Here is a 25042-nt window from a genome sequence, read left to right as displayed (position 1 = left end):
ATGTTGAAACTACATTAAAATAAGATCATAAGTTGGCAGTCACCATGGAATTGGGGAAAAGTGCTGCTGTATATAGGATGCTAGCTTTCAGTAAAGTAGGAATAAAGATGAGCAAAACAAGAGCAAGGATGCCCCAGGAACGGGCTCCCAGCTTCATTCATCATCTTTGTAAATTATCTAGAAAAGAAACTATAAATGATATATAAAGGAAAATATATAAAAGTGAAACCTTTGCAGCTGACATTGAGGTCTATCAGATAGTGAAATACTGAACGATAATGATTTCAAGAAAATTTATTGAGTGACCTTCTTTTATTGTCTAGTAAATCCCAGGCACTGCACTTGCCTCCAGTGGCAGGTGTAATACTGCATAAAACACCACCTCTGGTTCTGGGGACCTTGAAATTGTATATGAATGAACACAGAGAGGCATTTGCCTGCTGTGGCATTTCTCAAAGTGGACTTTAATTGTGGGATGTTAAAAGGGATTTCAATAGGACTTCTCAGAGCCTTTAATGTGTCAGTGAATACTGGGAATCATTTCTATGAATGGGGTATATTATGCAGTGGTCCCCAACTTTATTTGAAGATAGAATCTTGGTTTTATTTTTGGCTTTGCATGTGTGTGTTTGTTTTTGGAGGGACAGTATGTGAACTTGTGAGACTAGTATAGGCTGGAACACGCTTTGGAAAATGCTGACTTATTAAAAAAATAGAGGCATGTCTGGAATTTAAAGAATTTTGGATATCTCTTCATCAAATATTTGCTAAGTACTTAAATCACTGAGAAATGGCATGAGGCCCCACACCAGGAAGCTCTAAAATCCAGTGCCCCTTCAGAGCAGCAATGCTCCTAATTGCTGAAAAGTGAACACAACAGACAAATGTCTGTCAACTGACAAATGGATAAACAAAATGTGGTATATTTATGGAATGGAATATTACGTGACCATAAAAATAAATGAAGTACTGGTACAAGCTATAATATGGTCAACCTTGAAAACATTATGCTAAGTGAAAGAAAGGAACCAGACACAAAAGGCCTCATACTGTATGATTCCACTCATATGAAACATCCAGAGTAAATCTAAAGACAAAGAAAGCAGATTCGTAGTTGCCACAGGTTGGAGGGAGAGGAGAATGAGGAGTGACTGCTAATGAGTTCAGAGTTTCTTTTAGGGATGAGGAGAATCCTCTGAAGTTAGATACTGATGATGGTTATCTATACAACTTTGTAAATATACTAAAAATCACGGGATTCTATACTTTAAAAGAATGAATTTTATAGTGTGTGAATTTTGTGTCATTAAAAGATCCAGTACCCCCACCATACCAAATGGTTATCCCTTTCATATTATAGGAATTGAGACAAACACAATCATTTCTTGTCAACAATTATATTTAGTGAAGATACTAGATGTTATTTACAGAAGATATACATACATACAATTCCTACACATTAAATGTAGTCTAATTGTGAAAACAGGAAAAAAAAATGTACTTCAAAATTACATACTAAATAAAATAAATAAAAAGTAATTATTTGGCACAATATCTATTATGTAGCAAATAAATAACTCTATACCATTGATTGAATGAACTATTTACAATCTTTGAAAGTGCAAAACAATTGCTGAAAATTAAGATATTTGTAATAACATTTAAGTCCAGAAAATATTTTTTCATCAGGTACAATAAATTTGTAGCCAATAGTAAAGGTTTTTAATGCCCAGGAAAATATTTCAATTTTGAAAAATGTTTTGTGCATATTGTGCTCTTCTGAAATATTATTTTCTACTTTAACGCTGGCAAATTTAAGAACCTTGACATTTCTTAGTGGAATTCTTATGTATATAATCCTGATTTGTAAGTTTTGAAAAGTTACATTGTAAACATAAATATTATTCTATATATCATTCAGAAATTACAGACCAGTCCTCCCTAAATTACATAACCAGCCATAATGTTTCATAATAATGTGGTCAGGCTCTATTCCTTCAGAGGTAAGATGATGAAGATGGAAGAATACAATCTATAATTTGGACTTCTATAGATTCCTTAACACCTTCCCCAAACCCCATGCTCCAAATCAAGATGTTGAGTTAAAATTTTATCCACATCTATCCCATTTGTAGCACATCTCATCCCATAAACACTCTTAGAAACAAATGTCAGGGGCTTGCTAGTTCTCTTGACAAGGGTATTTCTACCAAACTCTTCACGAGGGCCTTATTCAACACTTCAGCAGAGAAGATGGCACAAGTGGAAATGAAACAAGGTAACCACAAACTGGGGATTCCTAAGCTAGAGTGTGTAAGCTTTAGGCAAGTCAAATAATTCCTTCTCTTGCCAGGTAGCTGGTAAGCTGAATGCAGCCCTGAGGTGTCTCAGGATGTGTTTTTGCTTGTTTTGTGGAATTCTCTAGTGGCAATACAGTCAGTAGTAGCATAAATGGCATTTTTGAAAGATTGTGGACTGGAGACAAACTGTTGCTCTGGGCATTTGAAATGTCTATGGTCGACGAGGCTCTAATCTGTGTGACATCTGTGATAAAGTTCTCTGGTTGTCAATCACATTTAATTGCCGTACATAACTCCGGACATCCTGATGGTTCTTATTAGCTTGAGCTGCATCAGGATCTGTTGAAAGAGGAAAGGGCAGAATTGGCATTGTGTAATATATGTATATAAGATACAGTCTTACTTCTCCAATTATTTATTACATTTATCGTAGGTTCCTGGGTTCCCTCAAGACCTTTCAACACACCACAATCATTGAAGCGTTTCCGCTTGGTGGTTCCATCTCCTCCTTCCTACCCTCCAATTTTCTTTTCTTCCCTGAAATCACCTCTTTTGATCATTCTCCTTTGAATTGCACGTTGTAAAAAAAAATGGCACCAAATTAAAAGGGAAGCATCTGTCTGAGAGCCCCTGGGTATAGATTAAAATTGTTTCCCTTTCCAGAGGTCTCTGTGCCTCACACTTTGTGTCTCTGCCTCCTTTGATCCAGATGAAGACTAACGTCAAAAGACACAGTTTTCATTAGCCTCTCACAAAAGTGCTTAACATCTGGGCCAAACTGAAGCAAACCAGTGAGACTACAGAGTCCTGACTCCCCTCTTTACTTGCACACAGTATACAGCATTACTATACAGATTGTATGTTCTTAGAGGCTGTCCATATTCAGAAAAAAAACCCAACTCACAGGCTGAAGTTATGACTTCTGCTAGACCTTTGATTCTTTGATGCTATTTGCTCTGAAAACTCAGCTACCATTCTATTCTGATGCACATTTCAAGCATGTGAGCAACTGAGGTTAACTGATTTCATGAAGATCAGGGCTGAATGATGAGCCAAAGCACTTAGCCCTCGCAGGGAACGTACATGAATGAGGAAAGCCAGACTGGAAGGTGGTGAACTGGAAACACAGGTCCCTCCAGAAGTGATGACCTGGCTTTTGCATGTTGCTGCCACGGGGGAATCTGTGTCTAGAGTTGCCAGATCTTCCTTTTTTTTTTTTGTTAAGAAATGGGAAACATGGATTTCTTCTTTGTGAATTCTCCCGATTTTAAAATGTGACATTATTTCAAAATAAAAGGGGAAAAAAATGCTCTCTTTAGACCCAGCACCTCTGTGGGCCACCTCCATTTCATGCCTCACTGGGTAGGGCCTCTGGTCTAAGGGGATACCCGGAGTGGCAGAGCCAGACCCTGGCTCTTGACCAGGTTTCTTTCCACCACAGTACACTGCCTTCTGTAGTCTGGTTGCTCCTGCTAGATCCACGCAGCACTCCCAGAGACAATTAGAATGCCATCTGCACAAGGGGTGAAGGGGAGTGTTGCAAGGTCTGAACACAGAAAAGCAGAAAGAAGACATACATGCCCCTGCCCCCTGTGAGAAGAAACTCATCGGTATAATTATCACATAGAAATAATACCACAGCGAACCGCAGAGCACATTGTGTTTAATTTCCTCCGCTTCTCACTGGCAGTGTACTCTACATGTACAATATACTGTAATTACATTGTACACATTCCCACAGTGTTTGTGAATCTATTCCTATAGCTTTATCTATAGATTGTTGACTTCAGAGCTGAGCAGCTGTTGTTTACCAGACGTTACTGATAACTTCAACAAATGCAATGGAGTTTTTCTTTTTAAATAAATGTTCCCCTTGGCTTCTCTAGGAGGAGACATAGGAGAATGCAAGATTTACTTGCAAAGAGGCTCATAGAACAAAGTACATTATTTTGTGGTCCTTGAACCTCACTGAAAACCTTCTTACGGCTAGAAACCCCCCCCGGGCACACAACATTTGGCATATAATTTCAGGGCCCCCTTGATCCCTGCTACGGAAAGTCCATGGATCTGGGATCATAAACTCCGGTTGTAAATGGTGTCACTTATCTATTCTTGTTTTCACTTGTACAACTGCTTTATGATCATATCTTTAAACACAAAGTAAATTAATGATGAAAACATATGAGACACTTTATTTCTGGCTGAATCCACATAAGAATAGTTGATGATGTACAAGACTATTCACATTTTGGAAGTCAGAGAAGGCACAATCATTTGAATCAGTTGCTCCCCAAATCAAGATTATTTTTCTTAAATTTTTCCTCCCTATTCATTAAAAAATGAATATTTAGTAGTTCTGGTGCCCCATGTTAGCAAACCTGGCTGTGAGCCAGTCCTGCACTAGGAAGAGCAAACAACTCTGACTAATAAAACAAGAGCATCGTAGTCTCTCAGCACTGGGTTTATTGGGGGAGATGGTACTGGCGGCCTCAGATTCATGTCTGTGTCATAGTGTCATACTGAGTTAATGAGACAAATTTCCTCAAGTGACTCACACAATGAGCTTAGCAAAAACGTTTAGTGTTCACCTTCTCATTTCCACACCAGACTGAGGGAGCCAAAGCTCCATCCCCACCACCAAAGTCCCAGCCCAGAAGAAACAGTAGCACTGGTCTAGTATGACCATCCAGTGCTATGATGCAACTTAACTCTCAACAGACTAAAATTGTTATTTATTATTAGTAATCTTTTTATATTAAAGTATTATACCGGTTCTTGTGATACACGTTCAGATTTTAAAAGAGCACCTCAAATTCATGTGGGAATACTAGAAATATAATATGAAATCCTATTATAGGACCTTTTACGAATGTGCTATAAACATTAATGCATTCTTGCAATACCCTGAAAGACAATAAATATTATCTTTCCTAGTTTATAAATGACTGAACTGAGTCATCAACGGCTGATGTGAGTTTCTCAACACGGAGCAATGAGTCATAAAGAGAGTTGGTTTGAGGCAGGATTTGTTGGCAGTCGTGCTTCAGTTGTCTCCAGTCACACTGGATACAGCAAATGAATTCTCTTTAAATTCATTCACAAAATAATATTCCTATGGTTATTTTCTAGTTTCACAACACTGTAAATATGTTCTAGTTTAAAACAGCAAAAAACATCTTTACACTCAAGGCCCCTATCTCATGGAATTCATGGTCCAAAGTGTCTCTGACACAGTCAGATAGTTCCCAGGCTCCGAGGGTGTCTCAATGGCCTCATTAAGAAGACCTTAATCACCAACATCGACAGAGGTGGCAGCACTTAACTTACTGAAGGGTTGGCTCCTGTAGTATCTCACTGTTCTGGCCGTATTTGCAATCATGCGCTAAAAGGAATATAGAAAAAAGAAACATAGAAATTCAAGTAAGCGTAGAGTACAATCCAAAAAGGAAAACAAACCATTATTGATTTTTGCAATACTTGATACCATGAGAAATGACATGTTCTGAGATGTTGACTATTTGAAGGCAACTAATTGATGTAGAACTTGTTTAATTATTTCAAAGGGGCACCCACTTACATACAAGGCATTTTCAGGTAAGGAATATTAATGGCGTAACTGTCATAATTGTTGGCATGTTCCCCATGATGTAAAAAGCATCTATTGGCCGGGCGTGATGGCTTACGCCTGTAATCCCAGCACTTTGGGAGGCCGAGGCGGGTGGATCACGAGGTCAGGAGATCGAGACCATCCTGGCTAACACGGTGAAACCCCGTCTCTACTAAAAATACAAAACCAAAATTAGCCAGGCGTGGTGGCGGGCGCCTGTAGTCCCAGCTACTCAGGAGGCTGAGGCAGGAGAATGGCGTGAACCCGGGACATGGAGCTTGCAGTGAGCCGAGATCCAGCCACTGCACGCCAGCCTGGGCGAAACATTTTCACCATCCTTTCTTGAGAATCTGTAACTACCCTAGATTTGGAGAAGGGTTAGTTTGTCAAGTTCCTCACAGTAAATAAGACTCACTAATGAGGTATGAGATTATATTGACTGAACAGCAAGTCAAAATATTCTACCTTTACACTTTCGCTACACATTCTATATTACCGACCTCTCTAATCTTCCAGCCAAAGTTTGTATTTTAATGTTAATCCTAATGATTTGATTCCCTTCTTTCTTCCTTTCTGATTATAACACTAACATACAAGCATCTTAGAAATTCAGAAAATACAGAAAATGTTAAGAGCAAAGTAAAAATCACTTAGAATATTACTTCAGAGTAATCTTGTTAATATTTCAGTATATAGCTTTCTTATATTTAAAAATATAAAAAAATATTTTTCCAAAAATTTGAATTCCTATAGTACATATATATTTCATTTTGATTTGAAATTTTTTCACATTGCATTGTGACTATTTTCCATGCCATTTGCATTTTAAAACATTTTTTTAAAAGCATGTATTCAACCAAATGGACAGATTGTAATTTATTTGACCTTTTAAAATGTTGTCACTAAGTGATCATCTTAATTTCTTTGTAAAGTTTTGGTTGCAATAAAGACTTAAATGGGAATCTTTTGTGCTGGGCTCAATTAAAAACAAAAGAAAAGAGAAAAGAAAATGGATAGAAACAGAGACTCCCGTCCCCTGGGGAAAAACACTGATGAGGCCGAAGCTCCATTTCTTAGCCAGACTCTCATGGTATTTGAACAGTAGCTGGCACTCCTGTCACTATGTATGTTTCAGGACACCTTCCTGCTCAAGCTCTAAAGGGGGTCCCGTAGAGATAACAGATTAATTACAACACTAGCAGAAAACGGATAAGGCTCCATCCAGGGAAAGAGACTCCCCGATCTCTGAGCAGCTAGGTAATTCCAGTCGTCCCTTTCTTCTCTCGCGGACCCTTGGCTTGCCAAAGTATAAGAAAATGACTTTGAGAAAGCTTACATAGCGTTAAAAAAAAATCATAGATGAGTCAAGGCCTTACAAATATATTATCTGTGAGCATCATAATACCTCACTGAATACTACTGCTTTGAGGACTCCAGCAAGCCTGAAGTGACATGTGCCCGCATCGGATAATTTCGCTCACAAAGAGGCAACTGGAAAAGTTAGAACTTCACTTCATCAAAGATCCTAAAAACTGACACGTCCATCTGTTGATCAGCATGAGAAACATATCACAAATCCCTCCCAGAAAATGTAACGTACAATGTATAATTAGCCCTTGATATATGGAGCCTTGAAATAAATGGTAACTATGAGAACTTCCCTGCTAATTTACTTTTAAGTTGTTTTTTCACTTCTCTAAAGGCTTTGCATCCGAAGGGCACAAGTATATTCCATGTAGAATTATTGTAATTCTTCAGATATTGAATGGAGTGTAATTACCGAAAACCCTGGGAAATGCAGCCAGTATGCCCCTCTGAAGAATAATAAAACAATTAGCAGGGGTCAGAAACCTCTTCGTATACCATTTTGTAGGGAGTAATTGTTCTGCTTTTTAGTTTTGAAAGCTAAAACATTTCATTCTGACTTTGGTTTTATGCTACTCTTTACAGCTATACTCTGAGGCTTCATAATTTTTAGCTCATTATGTAGTTAAAATGTGAGAACAATTGTTTAAATCAGTAATTTCCAGCCCTGAAGCTCATTCTACCTTTCTAAATCTTTGATTAATTTTAACAATGGTTTTAATTTTGACGTATCCTTTTTAATTGTTCTCAGATAACTTCAGTTTAACTTTGAAATCCAAATCTGGCTTTACAACAAGGTCCATTCTTTTCCTTTGTGAGGTCGAGATAATAATGTTTAATGGTGTGAACCCACAGTTAGGATGTGTGAATCCAACTAGCATTGCTGGTCAATGCATAGTTACAAATGCTTTCACAAGGCCAAAGAAGGGTTAACTTAATATTTTAACTTCACCTTCTTTTGCACCCATTAACACATGTAATATTAAGCAGTTACTGACAACTACATCCAACTACAAGGCATTCTCCTGGGTTGCTGAAAGAGACTTCAGGAGTCACCTCCTTGAACCATCTCCAGAGCGCACAGTGCTTTTTCCACAGCCTACCTATAAACAGTGGCTCTCCCGCTGTTTGAATGCATCCCAGCAATGAGTAATGCATTACCTCCAACACTAGCCTCCTTCATTGTTAGACATCTCTGATTATTAAAACTTGTCACTGTGAGTTAAGGTCTTTCTCCCCTTACTTTTCACTCATTTATCCTTGGAGCTCATAATGCATTTGTGTAAGACTCCCACCGGCACCATGACAGTTTACTAATGCCATGGCAATGACCTAACAACAAACACGTTTAATTTCTTTTTAACGGGACAAGTCTTCAAATACTTGAATATAACTGTTATGGATATCCTTGCACCCCCAGATCTTTTCTTGTTCAGCCTAAATATTCTCAATTTCTTCAACAATTCTTCATAAGATAGTTTTGGTTCTCTTCTGAACAGTCTCTGGTACGGTGCCCTAGACTAAACAAATTGTAAAGTGCAGAGAAATTATGATCTTCCTTCTTTCCTTGATCTAGATGGTGCTATACTGGGCCTACAGTAAAAAAAAAAAAAAAAAAAAAAGTCATGCCACTGACATCTGTTGAAGTAATCGTGATTTAAACCTCAGCCTCCTTCATGGAGCTGCTGTGTGGATGCAGCTTTCTGCTCTGTGATGTACAGTTGATTTCCTGGACCAGAGTGGAGGATTTTAAAAACTAAAACCATCTAGTTAGAGTCTATCTTTCCACACACAACAGCCCATGTTATTTTTGATGGCAGACAGCTGTTTATTCCCTGGTGCTCGCCGTCCAGCCTGGCAGAAACGAAGGTTAAAGAGATACAGGCTGCATTATCCAACTGCTGCAGCGGGGGCGAAACAAAACATCACACCCTATGCTTCGCCGTCCGCCAGAGCAGGTTGGCCTGCCTGGAGCTGGCCAGGCAACTTTCTATAATGCCAGGCCAGGGGGTGGGGGGCGGGAATGTCTGATTACTCCAAAGCACAGATTCTCATCTTTTTTTCCCTGGTAGCCAGCCTGAGGTTTACAACACATTCCCATGAGCAAATAGCTAATGAAGACAGCAATTGGTAATTCGGGAGTGAATGTGGCGCGAACATGCCCCACATTAGAGCACCTCCTTTAGAAGGCGCTCCAGATCCGTGCAGGTGGACAAATTGAACCCGCTGTCGCCACACTGAAACTGATGTTTCTTGGGACTAATCCTAAGTACAGGTCTTCAGAGCTTATGTGCAAAAATGAATGTGTTCCTACAGTTCATGGCCTACAGGGCTTAGAGATGGGTCCAGCTGAAAGCTGATGAATTCCCCTCAGGACATGCACTTGAGGAGGGAAATGCAGAAAGGAGAAATGAGGTGGCAAGTGAAGAACTCCGTGACTATGTCACGCGGCTATTTTTCTTTAGAGCTGAGAAGAGAGGGGCACAGAAGCAGATGTCCTTCCTGGGGCCTGTGTTGCAGAGTGGAGGTAGAACATCAGCAGGATTTGTTTTCCCAGCCTTGGTCACCACCTTGCTGATGTAGCAAAGAAACCAGCCCAAACCAGCTAGGACTAGGAATTATAATGTATTTGCATAAGACAACACCACCCCCCCCCCCCCCCCCCCCCCCCCCCCCCCCCCCCCGCCCCTGGTGCTGTGACAGTTTACAAATGCCACCGCAATGACTGGGAAGCTACCTTAGATGGTTCCAGGAACTTCTGGCCCCTTTTCCAGAAAGTTTGTGAAAAACCTGCTCCTTAGTTAGCATATAAGTAGACTAGGTATAAATAGAGCCGGCCAGCACTCTGTGAGTGCTATTCTATGCCACCCTGCCTATGAGACAGCACTGCTTGGTCTATGGAGCAGCTGTTTTACTGTACACTGTTCCTCTCATGAACTTGCTTCTTTCATTGTCAGCTCGCTCTTAAATTCCTTCCTTAGGAAAGCCAAGCACTCTCCCCAGCTGAACCCCAATTTAGGGGTCAGCCTGCATCAGAGTGACCAGTACAAAGACACCATCCAAAGGAAGGGGTGACCACTGTGTGTGCTTCGGCCTGGCACAAGCCAGAGGCTCTGAGGCCAGTGTCCCAAACATAAATTTCTCTCAAGCTCGGATGCAGGGAATTTCCCTTGAGTCTGCTAAGGTGTCAGAGGTACCATGTTCTCAGACCGGGCCTTTGCGGCCTGGCTCTCGGCAGGCGTCACCCTTCTGTGGCATCCTCCGCTGAGAAGCAGGCCAGCTAAGTTCCACTATCACTCCTATAAAGACATGACATAGCCTACCAGGACCTTGTGGCTGCCTCTACCTTCCTGGCCAGCTCTGCACTGACTCTTGTGCCGTAGTCCAAGTTCCCCCTTTGCTCTCCCATTGTGGAAGAGGAGAAGGCTTTATTCTTCAAGTTCGGACCAGCAGGCCCTCCAGGCCATGCCACCTCACTGGTGCCACTCTACGACCTCCCGCTCCCAGACAGCAGCCACAATAGCCTCCCTCTTGGCCTATTATTCTGCCTCTGCTCAGATCGCTCAAGAAGCGACTCCTCACTGAAAGGCCTCTTCTAAATGCCTGCCCTCAACAGTTTTAGTCTTTCCTTCTGTAGCCCCTTAAGATCTTTACCATCCTTGCTCTTAATGTTTGCCAGATTGCTTTTTCTTACATTTCTGCCTCTACCGATTTGATTCTGTCTCCAGACCTATGTCTATCAAATATAGGATCTCTTTGCTTAGCATGTGTAAAACCACATTTACACCACTTGATTATTTCACTCAGACCTCCACATATTTGGGACAAGAATCTTTTTCACAAGATTCAGAAATACACAGTGTCTCACCTAACAGAGATTGTGCCTGTGATAGCAACCAAATGGAAGGGCACAGCGAGGACCAGAGATAAAAGGGAACTGAAGCTGAACCAGCCTGTCTGCATCATTGAGGAGGAGCTCTGAGTCCTGTCTCCTTACAGATCTTTAATATCCAAGAGGTGTGTGACATGCAGATACACATGTGTAACACATGCATGATGCTCACGGTATGTGGTCCATATGATGACCACGGAAGAAGGCAGTTCAGGTGCCTGTCCAGGCACATGTAGAGCATGTGTACCTCTATATACTCAGGGAGGGACACTGGAGGACAGACACAGCACCACAGGGAGGACGGGGGACAGAAAAATGTCTGGTTAGGAACAAAGGCTAAGGCAAAGTCATCTTTTGCAATGTCTCAGTTATGCAAAACGCTTTGGGACATTTTAGTTAATCCAATTTTCTTTTTCTTTTTCTTTTTGAGATGGAGTCTCACTCTATTGCCCAGGTTGGAGTACAGTGGCATGATCTCGGCTCACTGCAACCTCTGTTGCCTGGGTTCAAGCAATTCTCCTGCCTCAGCCTCCTGAATAGCTGGGATTACAGGCGCCCACCACCACGCCCAGCTAATTTTTGTATTTTTAGTAGAGATGGGGTTTTACCATCTTGGCCAGGCTGGTCTTGAACTCCTGACCTCAAGATCCACCCGCCTCAGCCTCCCAAAGTGCTGGGATTACAGGCGTGAGCCACCACGCCCGGCCGGTTAATCCAATTTTCTAATAAAATAGAAAACACTTTTGGATTTATTACATAAAATCTTTGAAAAATGCTTTCGTGCACTAAGCCCAACACTGAAACATTAACATTTTATTCTTTTATTCAACAAGTACTTCTTGCATACTTATGATGTGCCAGACATTTTTATGGGTGCTGGGGAAATAATGTGCCAGATATTTTTATGGTGCTGGAGAAATATCAGTGGACAAAACAGATACCTGGGCCAGGGCACTTGCATTCTGGTGGGGAAGACACTGAAGAGGCAGGAAGATATCTCAGGCTGTGAAACCCCTATTAAGGCAAGGCTGTGTTGGAGAGTGCTGGGTGTGGCGGAACGGTGTTCAAGGACAGACACAGCAGCACAGGGAGGAGGGGAGATCAGGGAAGATGTGTGATCTTCTTCCCTTCCTACAAGGGTGGTCAGGGAAGACTATTTGGAGGAGGGGACCTGTGAGCTGAGGCCTGACGGATGAGAAGCCAGACAGCAGACGACTGGGGGAAGACAATTTCAGGCAAAGGTAACAGCCAGTGCAAAAACCCTGAGGCCGAAAGGAGAAGGCGGCAGGCCGGTCTCACTAACGTGGACTGGACACGGAAAAGACAAAGTGTGAGACGAGGCTGGACAGGTGCTTAGGGCTAGTCTAGATCTTCTGATATTAAGTCACTGCATATAATGTGGTTTTATTTTCCATTGATAAAACTGCATGAAGTTTTCTTTCCTGCATTTTGCTTTCTGACAACTCTTTTATTACTATTGTGACCTAGTTTTTATATCTTTTGTGGATTTTTAATATTTCATGTGTTTATGTTTTCTCTTCCCAACTGCAGGTAATCTCCTAAAGGCCCAGGGTTACTTTCTAGATGTTTATATTTCTTAGTAAATTCTTTTGCCTGGACACTACACACATGTTACGTTGCTTTGAAGCATACCCTTTGGAAATCTGCATTTAACCTGGCCTGTGAAATCTATACAAAGATGTAAGCTCTCAAAGTACTCCCATAGATTTATTTTGTGTTGGAGAGGTCTGGGAATAGGGTGGATTTGAACACATAGGTTTTTACTTAGAGATTCTTTTTTCCCATAGATTGAGGTAACAAGTGAAGTGCTCTCTCCATGAATCTTATAATAATATTATTGGGGATAGAAAACATATTGTTGCTAATTATGTAATGACATGCTTAGTGATACAAAAATAAAAGGATTTAAAACATTTCTCTTCCTTAATGAATTAGCTTCTGTAATGTTTACAGAAGTATAGAAGTTTGCCCCATGCTTCTCATTCCAAATAAAATGACTACCTTAAAAATCATATATATAAATAAATATACCTAAATATGGGTATGTCTGAAATAGAACCAATCTCCTATCAGCATGCTTTATGCAGCCTGGGATAGTGGCAGGCGGCCAGCATATTATCCTCTAATCCATTGCTAGTCTATCTCCTAAATGTTATAAATATTCATGTATGCCATAGAAAGCTAGGAAGGGCTTTATTCGAACATTTTTTTGAATATTCCTTTATGTTCCCCCCAAATAAAAGAATGTCTGTTTGATTTTTTTGGCATAAGGATCAGGGTGTGAATTCTCTTTTGTTCATACCCATAAATCCTGAAAACCAATAAGCAACAAATTCTCTAATCCTTATTTCATACCTCAAGGGGGAAGATGTAGGAGATTGGTTCTATTTCAGAGAAATGTTTTGAATGAAGATGTACAAAATAAAAACACTTAGAGTTGGCATGGTGGTTTGCTGTGACTGTACAATGCTGCCACCAAGAAAAGGTATCTGTGTTCCTAGCTACCCTGGTGACCTCTGCCCCTGGCAGGGGCTCCCTCTGGGGACCCAGCCCACCAGCCCCACAGAGGCTGCCAGCTCTGCTCAGCACCTGGGCCTTGATGATGGATGACTGGGAAGTGGCACTGACATCAACCTGAAAAGGAAGATGTAGCCTTTCCCAAGACCCACAGTAATAACAGTAGCCACTGATGGTAGTGGTGGTGATATGGGGGTAGGGTGTGTTAGTTTATGGGGAGAAAATTTTGGAAACCTGGCAACATGCACCTTGCTTAGAAAACATAATCAAATCATTCTGAAATTTCATTTCATTTTCTAGTAACATCTAATTTATGGAAGGACAATTCTTTTTTTTTTTTTTTTTTTGAGATGGAGTCTCACTCTTCTCATTCAGGCTGGAGCGCAGTGGCGGGATCTCGGCTCACTGCAACCTCTGCCTCCCAGGTTCAAGTGACTCTTCTACCTCAGCCTCCCAAGTAGCTGTGATTACAGGTGCCCATCAACACACCTGGCTAATTTTTGTATTTTTAGAGAGATGGGGTTTCACCATGTTGGCCAGGCTGGTCTTGAACTCCTGACCTCAGGCGATCTGCCCACCTCAGCCTCCCAAAGTGCTGGGATTACAGGCATAAGCCACCACACCCAGTTGGAAGGCCAATTCTAAAACCAAACTTTCTTATGGTAGAATTTCTCAAATGAGGTAAAATGTATCATGTTGCTAGAACACAGAACTAACAGTACTCTTTTGATATCCTTTCTTCCCTTCTCTTTCATATGAATAAAACCCCTTAACTTTCAGTGGGATACATGAATACTTCCAATAAGGGCTTCATGGTTTAGCCTTCCTTTCATGGGACTAGGTTTCTGGGAAATAAAATATGAGTCAAGTGGTGAGTGTAACTTCTTCCCTATCTTTAAAAGGGATGAAACATGCCTTCACCTTCTCCTTTCCCTTTCCCTGTGGTTGGAATGTGGAGGTTCAGGTCGCCATCTTGAACCAAGTGGATGTAAAACTGGCGAGAGAGAAGCCTGGAACCTCGATTGCATCCTGTAGCAGGGCTACCATACCCGCTTGAACTTTTAAGTGAGAAAGAAATAAGTGATCTTGCTTATGCCATCATTAATTTAGGTTTCCATTAATACAGGTGAACTGCTTGCTACCTTAGCTATTCATTGCTTTTCAGCAAAAGTGGACTCTGAGAGAGTAAGATGGGAAAGATCTCTTTCCTTAGTGCTAGGCATGGAGGAATCCACTGCTCTGGGTATGAAGTGCAGAAATAGGGAGAGGAATGGCACTCTTCTAGTATCTACTGAATGTGACCTTGACTTTTCCTTGCAGGTTATGGATGGGACACCAAGATCTCAAAACCTAGATGAAACAACTTTCATTTACCCTGACAGATGGCTGGCTTTGCATACCTTGCTGTTCTTATTTGTTCAGTTTAGTTAACTTTAGCCATCAAAACTTCTTTAAAATTTTTTTAAAAATTTTTATTTTACATTCCGGGATACATGTGCAGAATGTGCAGGTTTGTTATGTAGGTATACGTGTGTCATTGTGGTTTGCTGCCGCCATCAACCAGTCTAGGTTTTAAGCCCTGCATGCACTAGGTATTTGCCCTAATGCTCTCCCTCCTCTTGCTCCCCAACCCCCAACAGGCCCTGGTGTATGTTGTTCCCCTCCCTGTGTCCATGTTTTCTCATTGTTCAACTCCCACTTATGAGTGAGAACATGCGGTGTTTGGTTTTCTGTTCCTCTGTTAGTTTGCTGAGAATGATGGCCATCAAAACTTCTAAAGCTCAGTCAACTCTTTAGGAAACTCTGACTTCTACATCTCTGTGCACGTGTATATTTTATAGTTAAATAGTTGGCTTAGCCATTCCTCAGTTTGCATTTCTGCATAAGTAATCCAGAAGTTTCTTTACCCATTTGCCAAGTCTTCCATTTCTGGAAAACAGACTTTCTTTCTGGTAAGTCAGAGGAATTGTTTAATTATCCATACTAATAAGTAAGCAAAGAATGGTGTTTACTTTGATCAAACAATTATTACATTGACACAGGAATAAGATGTTCATACCCTGCCTTTGGTGTGAGGGGTGGGAAGGAAGACTGCTGAGGAAATATTTGCTGTCTAGTGTAAAGTGTCTTTGAGGAGTGTGCACTCATGTGTTATTTCATAAGAAGCTTAAGACACAGTGCCCAGCAATAGCTGCATTTGGCCAGACTGAGCTTTGCAATAAGTGCATTCCCCAGGCTGAATGCTGCAGATCCTTGCAGGATGACTGCAGGGTGTTTCAGATTCTCCTGGAGTCACACGTGCCAGCTTGATTTCAAGAAACAACTAGAATGACAGTTATCTGATAAGAAGTCTATAGCACTTTATGGCTTACATAATCCAGAGCTAGATGGGCCGGGCATGATTCCCATTTTCTGTTGGGGGCACTGACTCACAGAGAAGTTAAGGGACAGCTATAAAGTGATGGAACTGTGTACTGAACCTCATGTCTCCCAGACTCCAGGTCCTTGGTTTTCCCACAGCGCCACATTCACACTGCAGTTCATGACCGGGCAAATGCTCACCCAGAGAGCGATAAAGCACTCCAACACTCCAGCCACCAGGCTGCAGCCGAAGGATTCAGAAGACAATGATCATTCCATTAGCATGCACTACGCAGTTAAAGAAAGGTGTTGGCATGATCTGCTTTATTGCTTCACAGAAGATAAGAAAATAAACTGCAAAGTAACTTAAGTCGGGTAACCCTGCTTTCCCCCGCTCCCCCCTATCCCGTTAGGAGTAAGGACTAGGAGGAGGGTGGCTAGAAAATACTGAATATGTGCCAGTTCCACATCTGTTGTAAAAAAAATTTTCTAGGCCAGGCACAGTGGCTGATGCCTGTAATCCCAGCACTTAGGGAGGCTGAGGCAGGAAGAGCACTTGAGCCCAGGAGTTTGAGGCTATAGTGAGCTATGATCACAACACTGCACTTTAGCCAGGGTGACAATGACAGACCCTGTCTCCAACAATAAATAAATATATAAAAGTATTAAAAATAAGATTTAAAAAATTTTTTTATTATAAAGATTATCATGTTCCTTCTCTGAACTTGAGCAAACTTTATTGGGATAAGCAATACACATTGAGATTAATCCTCCACAATAAAGGCGTAGAGTTGCCTTTTACCTACAGACACTAAAGTCAGGCTTGGCAGACAAACCTTTCAAAGGCATCCTGGGGCAGTCTAGCTCCGCAAACCTTATAGCAAAACAACAACATGGAAGTCACTCAGGAACATTTGTGCATTTCAGCAACAGGCTGCCAAGGAAGAAACACACGGCATAAAAGCCAGCTGCTGCTGTGAACTACAACGCAAATACTATTCAGTTTCACAAAAGAGAACTGACAGAATAGAACAGGTAGCCAATTTGAACCAAATATTTCAAAACTCCTTTATGTGTAACTACCTTTTTAACAGGGCAGCATATATGGAAATTATTTCCTTTATTAGAACAAATGCAAATTTTATTTTAAAAACACATTGTGGTTAAGGTTATAATACCGCACATACCATTTTTTCAAAGTTTACTAGATTGTCAATGAACGTCTTGTTCCCCTCATGAGTAAATGTCATATCTGTAAAGAAATAAAAGCCACATTCTAATCACTAATGGAAATATGTCATACTAAGAAAGCACAATAGCACCATTAGATTATGCTGGCAGATTTGCATAACACTACAGCTGAAAAAAGCTGACAATAGTTCCTTTAATGCTAGGTGTTTAACTTTCTAAATCACTTCACCTGAGATTAGTAAAATTTTTAAACTAATCTTCTGTTACACTAACAAGTTTTCCAAATCGTGGATCCCTGCTCCTCCAGTCATCTTTCCAACCCTTTCCGAAAAGTCAGGGCTAAGAGGAGATGACAAAGACGGCAGAAGGCTGGGATCGATCATTTTTCCCTAAGTAATCAATCTTATCAAGGTATTGTTCATTTCCCTCCCCCAAATACTCATCACCTGCTATGGCCTGCGCATCTTATTAGGATTACCTTTAATGAGCAAAGGCATGAAGGGGATGAGAGGAGGTTCCAGCTTAGCTACCGTCAGCCTGTAGGCCCTGTGGTTCCTTGAAGGGTCCTTAGGAGAGAAAAAGAGATGATGATAATGACTGGTGACACATACACCACCCTTCGTTACCTCCTATTACACCTGCCTTGTCACCCCACAGTCAGGTACAGCTGACCTTTGAACAACACAGGTTTGAACTGTGTGGGTCACTTATTCATGGCTTTTCTTCTGCCTCTGCCATCCCTGACACTGTAAGACCAACAACCCCTTCTCTTCCTCAGCCTACTCAACAAGAAGAGGACAAGGATGAAGACCTTTATGATGATCCACTTTCCTTTAATGAACAGTCAGTACATTTTCTCTTCCTTATGATTGTCGTATCATTTTTTCTCTAACTTACTTTATTGTAAGAATATAGTACATAATAATACATATAACATACAAAGTATGTGTTAATTGACTGTATGTTATCAGTAAGGCCTCTAGTCGACAGTAGGCTATTAGTGGTTAAATTTGAGGAAAGTCATAAGTTATGATTGGGCCGGGCATGCTGGCTCATGCCTATAATCCCAGCACTTTTGGAGGCCAAGGCAGGAGGATCCCTTGAGCCTAGGAGTTCATAACCAGCTTGGGCAAAATAGTGAGACCCTAAGTGAGACCCCAATTTTTTTTTTTTTTTGAGACGGAGTCTCACTTTGTCCCCCAGGCAAGAATGCAGTGGTGCGATCTGGGCTCACTGCAACCTCCACCTCCCAGGTTCACACCATTCTCCTGCCTCAGCCTCCCAAGTAACTGGGACTACAGGTGCCTGCCACCACACCATGGTAATTTTTTTTGTTTTTTTTTTAGTAGAGACGGGGTTTCACCATGTTAGCCAGGATGGTCTCGATCTCCTGACCTTGTGATCTGCCCAACTTGGCCTCCCAAAGTGCTAGGATTATAGGCATGAGCCACTGCGCCCGGCCAAGACCTGTATTTTTAAAAAAATAAAAAATAATTTGGGAGGCTACTTGGAAGGCTACAGTGGGGGGATTGCTTGAGCCCAAGAAGTTGAGGCTGCAATGAGCCATGATCGCACCACTGCACTCCAGCCTTGGTGACAGAGTGAGACCCAGACTCAAAATAATAATAATAATAAAAAGTTATACTCAATATTTCTACTGCATGGGGGTGGAGGAAGTGTCAGTGCCACTAACCTCTGCGTTGTTCAAGGCTCAACTGTATTTCTGAATCAAATATAGCTACAAAAGAAAGGTAGACTTACACAAATTGATTTGTATTTGTGTGTGTGTGTGTGTGTTGAGACGGGGTCTCACTCTGTCACCCAGGCTGAAGTGCAGTGGCCCAATCACTACTCACTGTAGCCCCCACCTCCTGGGTCAAGCGATCTTCCCATCTCTGCTTCCTGAGTAGCTGGGACCACAGGTGCAGGCCACCACATCTGGCTAATTTTTGTATTTTTTATAGAGACGGGGTTTCGTCATGTTGGCCAGGCTGGTCTCGAATTCCTGACCTTAAGTGATCCACCCTTCCTGGCCTCCCAAAGTGCTGGGATTATAGGTATGAACCACTGGGCCCGGCCTGACTTGTGTTTTAAAATATCTTCATTTATGGCATAAAAAAATTTTTTTTTTCCCTTTCTTGTTTGAAAAGGAGATTCGCCTACAGGAGCCAAGGCAAGAGATTTCCTTTGAAAGCAAAATGAAACCTCTACTGCAAGATCCCCCTTTTCCTGAAGGCCCACCTTCTTCCCGGGTGTCTGGGTCACTCACTCTCTGCCCTGCACGGCTGATCCCTGTCCCGATTTGCCCTCTGAAACCTGCCCATCACTCCCAGCAAGCCCAACTCACTCCTTTTCTGTCTAACACCTCCCAGTCAATGGGGAAAAATAATTTTGGCAAGCCAAGGAAAATGCAGCTTCCAATCCATAGCCAACCTGAGCTGGATGGACAGGACCCTATTACACTGCTTTTCTTAGTTATACAAATTGACCTTATGCGGGACATAAGTCCTCTTTAAGTTAGTTCCTGAGGGTGCCATTCATTAGTCAGACATGCTTGTTTTAGCAGCACTAAAAGGGATCATAAACTTCTTAAAGTCATACAAGGACAGATAAAATTTCCGAAATGAGAACTTCAATTCAGCTAATCAGAAATTGGATTAATGTAGACAGTGAACAGAATAAAGAAGCCACTGTCACTTACCATTAAACTTTCAAACTCCGCATAGAACTTCTTGAACTTGCTTGGCAGTTTCTGTTAATGAAATGAAAATGCCACACGCATATGTCAGATTCAATATCTAGATATGTATCATGGGTTACCATTTCTAGGGGAAATATATTTCTATTGGCTCTTAATCAAACATCTCTGAGACAGGCCAGACTGTAATCTGTCCTGTCATTTGAGAATAATCTTCCAGAATATAGAGAACTTGCCTTTTAAACGTCTTTAACCTAATTGAACCAAAAGTAACTGTGAATGCTTTGGAGTTACTGCTTTTATAATGTTTTCTGAACTGGATGATTTATGAAGAGGACTGCATTCCCCAGACTATAAGAGGTCTGAATATACCTCCCCCTACACTTTTTAAAACTCTCTGATTCCCACAATCAGGAATTTAGATTACAGAATATTAGCAATAAAAGAGCGTATGAAACTATCTCTTGCAACCCTCCTCCTCCCTTACAAGGTAAACAACATGAGAATAAGAATTTTTATTCGTTTTGTTTACTGACATTTTTCTCAGTGCCTAAAAAAGTACTGGGTACATAGTACTCCCTAAATATTCATTTGAATAGATTAAGCCTGTGTTTTACAGATGGAAAAAATTAAGTCTCACAGTTTCAATGACTAGCCCAGAGTCACACAGCTGCTTCTCATTAGAGCCTGTAATTCACATCCCCTGCCTCCTTTTCTGCTGTCTCGTCTCTCACATGTGCCATGCTTTTCTACACGAGCATTTATTTCTCCCACATGCCTTCCTATAGTACAAAATTGGACAGTTCTATCAATTTACTGATTTCTCATGTTTTTATTTTGGCAAATGATTCAACACCACTTACTGCACCCATATATCTACACCAATAGATGAATACTGAATCATCTTGCAATTTATTGGTTCCTACTTTACTTAGTTCCTGAGTTTTCAGTAAAGCCGAACCTTTCACTTCTCTCTTCTGACGAGGCCAAGCCAAGATAGAGCTATGTGATATGTTTCCTGTCCCAGGACTAGGAACTCATCAACCAACCCCTGGGCCTCAGAGACTCCTGGGTCATCTGGGAGGAGGCTTTGAACAGCAAAGCCTACCTTCAACAGTTGATTCACCAATTGGGCCTCTGCAATCCACAGAACGGCTCTTCTTGGCTCTTTCTCTTTCCTATCTCAGTTTGTCATATTTCCATTTAAACATCTGTAAAACTCTGATTTTTGTTTCTAAAAACTAGTCTTCTGTATATCCTCCAAACTCATTTTTCTGGCATTTCAAGTTATAGTTCAGGAAAACCTGATGTCCTCACTTAGAGGGGACTATTCAGATGGCTGAAAGCTGGGATGGGCATCAGAGGATGCCAGGATCTCACCCCACACAGAGTATCCAGATATCCAAGTTATGCAAAAACATGGACTTACTGAATATAGTCCATTTAAAAAATTAAGAGTGGATTATGTTTTTGGCTAGACCTCTGTCATCTGTTCTCTTTCTTAGCTTTCTTTTAGGTCAAAGACAGTAGGGCACAGGGTAATAAAAAAAAATGTTTCTTTCATTTTCAATACTATTATGTATCCACCCCCCACGCTTCTAGAGCAGAGTTTTCAGTAGGGCCCTGCTGCCAATCCAGGAGGCATTTGGTAATGTGTGCAGGCACTTTTTTTTGTTGTCACAGCCGGGGTGGTGCGTGGTAAGAGGTGCTTCCGGCATGTGCTGGGGAGAGGCCAGGGATGCTGCTAATTGTCCTACAACACAGAATACGTCTCCACGACCAAAAGCTGTCCTGCTCCAGATGTCACCAGGGCTGAGGCTGAGAGACTGTGTGTGCTCCAGGTAATTTTCATTTGCTTCATCTCAGCTTGGTCTTCCTGCTCAGTTTTGAGCCCTTCCCTTTATTGTTCGCTCTGGCTTTCTTTTCTATTTTGTTCCTTGGCTGTTCCACACGTATCCCCTAGTTCCGTGAGGCCAGGCGCCATTTCTCGCACTGCTTGCGTGGTCACTGTGGTACTCAATGGAGTTGCATGGGAGGCTTTTGGGAGGTTTTCTCAGCACGTGCAGGTATATAAACTAGAATCAAAGGTGCTTAGGAATGAAATCTCCCCTACAGAATTATATAATTATACTTCACCTTAAAAAATAAAGGCTTATAAATGATGAAAGGATAATTTCCTCTTCGCAGCAACATTCAGTGCTGAAAACAGAAGCTCAGAGACTCACAGAACTCCTATCCCTAGTGAAGCTGAAGGACTGGCCAGTTAGCTATCTCCTTTTGCTGCTTGCACCCTCTTCAGCAGCCTCCTATTTTTTTCTTTAGACTGGGAAAGGGGGTTCAGAGAGTGTTTCTCGCACGCTCTGTTCTTACTGTCTGGCTGCTGACCTGTGGTACCCACACCTGGCCTCCTTGGACCCTTCGAGGCTTTACGGTTTTTGAAAATGTTCCCAACCAACTCATTTGGACTCTGTGGCAGGGGGATTAGAGGCTGGAAGCTGACTGGGGAAGGCACACTCTTTGCAGGAGGACCCTAGGTCTCCAGCGATCCCAAGAACCTTGGGCTATAAAATGAGGGAGCTGCAGTACGGCTTTGTGCTTAGATCTCTTGGCAGCACGAGCTCCGTCCTTTTACTAGCTGGAAGATGATATAGCTGCGTGGCACGCAGGCCTCACCAATTCCCTCATTCCTATATTCAGGGGATGAGCTGCTGTGTGCTGCATCTGCCTGGAATTTTAAGAGAAACCCAAGACAGAAGGACTTGTGAGGACCTGCTCTACAAACAATGGAAACATTTAGGAGGGACGGGAAAAGAAAATCGTTGCAAGAGGGACATGGGGAAGAAAATAATTTCAGAAAAGCATTCAGAGATGCAAACAGCTGCCTTTAAGCACCATTGCAAGTTGGGTCTCTAATATATACTCCTTGCCCTCTTTCTGTGTCCCACTTACACACACTTTTTTATTTTTAGCATGAGTCTATTTCTGTATGTATGTTCTATTAGAGATTAGTATTTCTTCAACTATATGCCATGTGTAAGAGGTCAAGCACATTTTGAGTACAAAGCTAATAATAAATGAAGATGTTTTCTAGCTTGAATACCCAACTCTCGACAAACCACTCATTATATTTGCTACAGAAACTCACAACACACCTGCCTCACTTTTGCCCCAAACTGAGTATTAGCCAATTGTTGCTCCTCTCCGCGGAGAGGAGTCTGCCAGGTGGTGAGGAGACACTTAGTACTCAACTGCTGCAAACAGTTGGCTTCCTGGCTCTTCCTTCCAGAAGCAAAATGAGTACTTGGATAAAAATGGATCTTCTGTCGTCTTTCAATTAAAGATAAGATTTATGGCAAAAGCAACAAGCAGACATTTCAGAGAACAATAGAATCTATGAGCAAAACTTATGAAGTCATTCCAAGCAATGTGGGTCCTTCATGTTATACTTAGGAACTGGACTTATTTTTATTTACATTGTGTATATCAAGAAGCAGACATCTCCTCCTCTCCCCCACTCTCCATACACAAAAGGACAATATCTTTTAAAAATTCTCCCTCTGAGGCAACTGGAAAAAGGAGACAGGTCACCTCCCTCCAAGTATCCCACCTTTCCCATTGTTATACTAGTGTGAGTGATATTTCTATTAAAAAGCTCACTGGTGAGCCTGTGTTTTTATTCCTAAGGCAAAAGTCACAGCTGGATCCCAGCTGAAGCTTACCTCCCACGTTAGTGCCAAGCGGCTCACAGCAACGTTACTTAGTCCCATGACGATGGCAAAAAAGGAATTCAGATTTTTATACTCCTTACAGCTGAAACACAAGAGATGTGTGTTTGAGTAAAATGTTACTTCTGAGTGAGATAAAAAAAAATTGGAGTTCTGTTTTTCTGATAGTCATTAATATTTGTCAGGACTCATTTACGAGAACAGGCAATGATAGATTTAATGCACTGTAAAAGTTCCACTTGGGTGACCACGTTCTGCTGTTTGATTTCTCACTGTGGTTTTAGAAAGCTGGAAGACGTTGGCCATTGAGGTTTGGGATTTGAGAAGGAATTTAAAGACACTTACCCTAGGGGTTGTTATTATAATCCCAAACTTGCTAAAAGCCTTGTTGGACCTAGAGGGAAATATCTCATGGGGAAAGAAAAAAGGTGAGATGTCCTTGGAGATTTCTAGACCTTCAGCCTGAAGGTGGATACCCTCCTCTGGCAGCTTGAGAGGGCACTAAGGGAGTCTCACAGCTGCAGCCACCATGGCTTCTACCTGCCATGCAAATGCTTCTAGTTTGTTGAAAAATATTGACTTACAAGGTGTGATCTCTATAGGCTGGGCACTTAATCTCAAGGAATTTTAAAGCTGAGAAGTAACCTAAACAACTGACCAAAAAATAACCTTTTCTGTGTTTTACTGACATCAATGAAGCTGATCATTTTGAATCTGTACTTATGCCATTATTAGCTTTTATGAAGATATGTTTGGGAATGAGACATGTGGAAAAAAACAGAAATTCTTATTAGAATGATGATGTTTAACACAGGTACTTGGTTTAATTTTTTAGAAAAAGGAATCCCAAACTTCTTCATACCAGGTCCCTGAAAAGGGAAAGAATTCATTTTGCAATAAGCATCAATCCTTCACCCTGAATCAATATGGGTACTGAAACTGACTATATCATAATGAAATCCTGTTTGGATTAACATTTTTGAAAAAGATTAAATTGTTGCATTTGCTACCCATTGCAAAGGTAGCAAAGAGTAATTCTTAAATTGTCTGTGTGGAGAGGGAGAACATATTTCAGACAAGCTAGTGTGTATGCTCCCACTGGTGTGCTGGGACAATGGGTCTGAGTTCAGGGGCTGAAGGTTATTTAGAAGACACCTGGGTTAAAGGCAGGTGTACGATGGCATCTATGTGTTTGCCTTTGTCTCATTATGTGATCTTGAAAGAATAAATGCAGGGCTGTAGACCTGCCTTTCTAGTCACTGCCTTGTTATCAGCTAACTTTGTCACCCTATGTAAGTCATGAAATGTCTCTATGTCTCAGTCTCCGCCAATGTAAACAGAGGAATAATAACATCTGCTTCCACC

At 41.4% G+C, this 25042-nt stretch overlaps 1 protein-coding gene across 4 annotated transcripts in view; it reads right to left on the bottom strand.

Annotated features, from left to right (window-relative positions):
- Positions 1–1381: 1381 nt before the first annotated feature.
- Positions 1382–25042, bottom strand: part of RAPGEF4 (Rap guanine nucleotide exchange factor 4) — a 307950-nt gene continuing 284289 nt past the window's right edge. For all 4 annotated transcript variants that reach the window (XM_003907614.3, XM_009182453.2, XM_003907616.5 and 1 more), the window contains 6 exons: positions 23672–23762; positions 19956–20006; positions 17733–17820; positions 17251–17315; positions 5628–5682; positions 1382–2639 (listed from right to left, as the gene is read on the bottom strand). In XM_003907614.3, the coding sequence (XP_003907663.1) occupies positions 2512–2639; positions 5628–5682; positions 17251–17315; positions 17733–17820; positions 19956–20006; positions 23672–23762 (478 nt within the window). In that variant the 3' untranslated portion in view covers positions 1382–2511. The remainder of the gene's footprint in view (positions 2640–5627; positions 5683–17250; positions 17316–17732; positions 17821–19955; positions 20007–23671; positions 23763–25042) is intronic.

The sequence above is a fragment of the Papio anubis genome, chromosome 10, assembly GCF_008728515.1.
Source record: "Papio anubis isolate 15944 chromosome 10, Panubis1.0, whole genome shotgun sequence".
Classification (NCBI taxonomy): Eukaryota; Metazoa; Chordata; class Mammalia; order Primates; family Cercopithecidae; genus Papio; species Papio anubis.
This window is presented reverse-complemented; position numbering and strand designations above follow the sequence as displayed.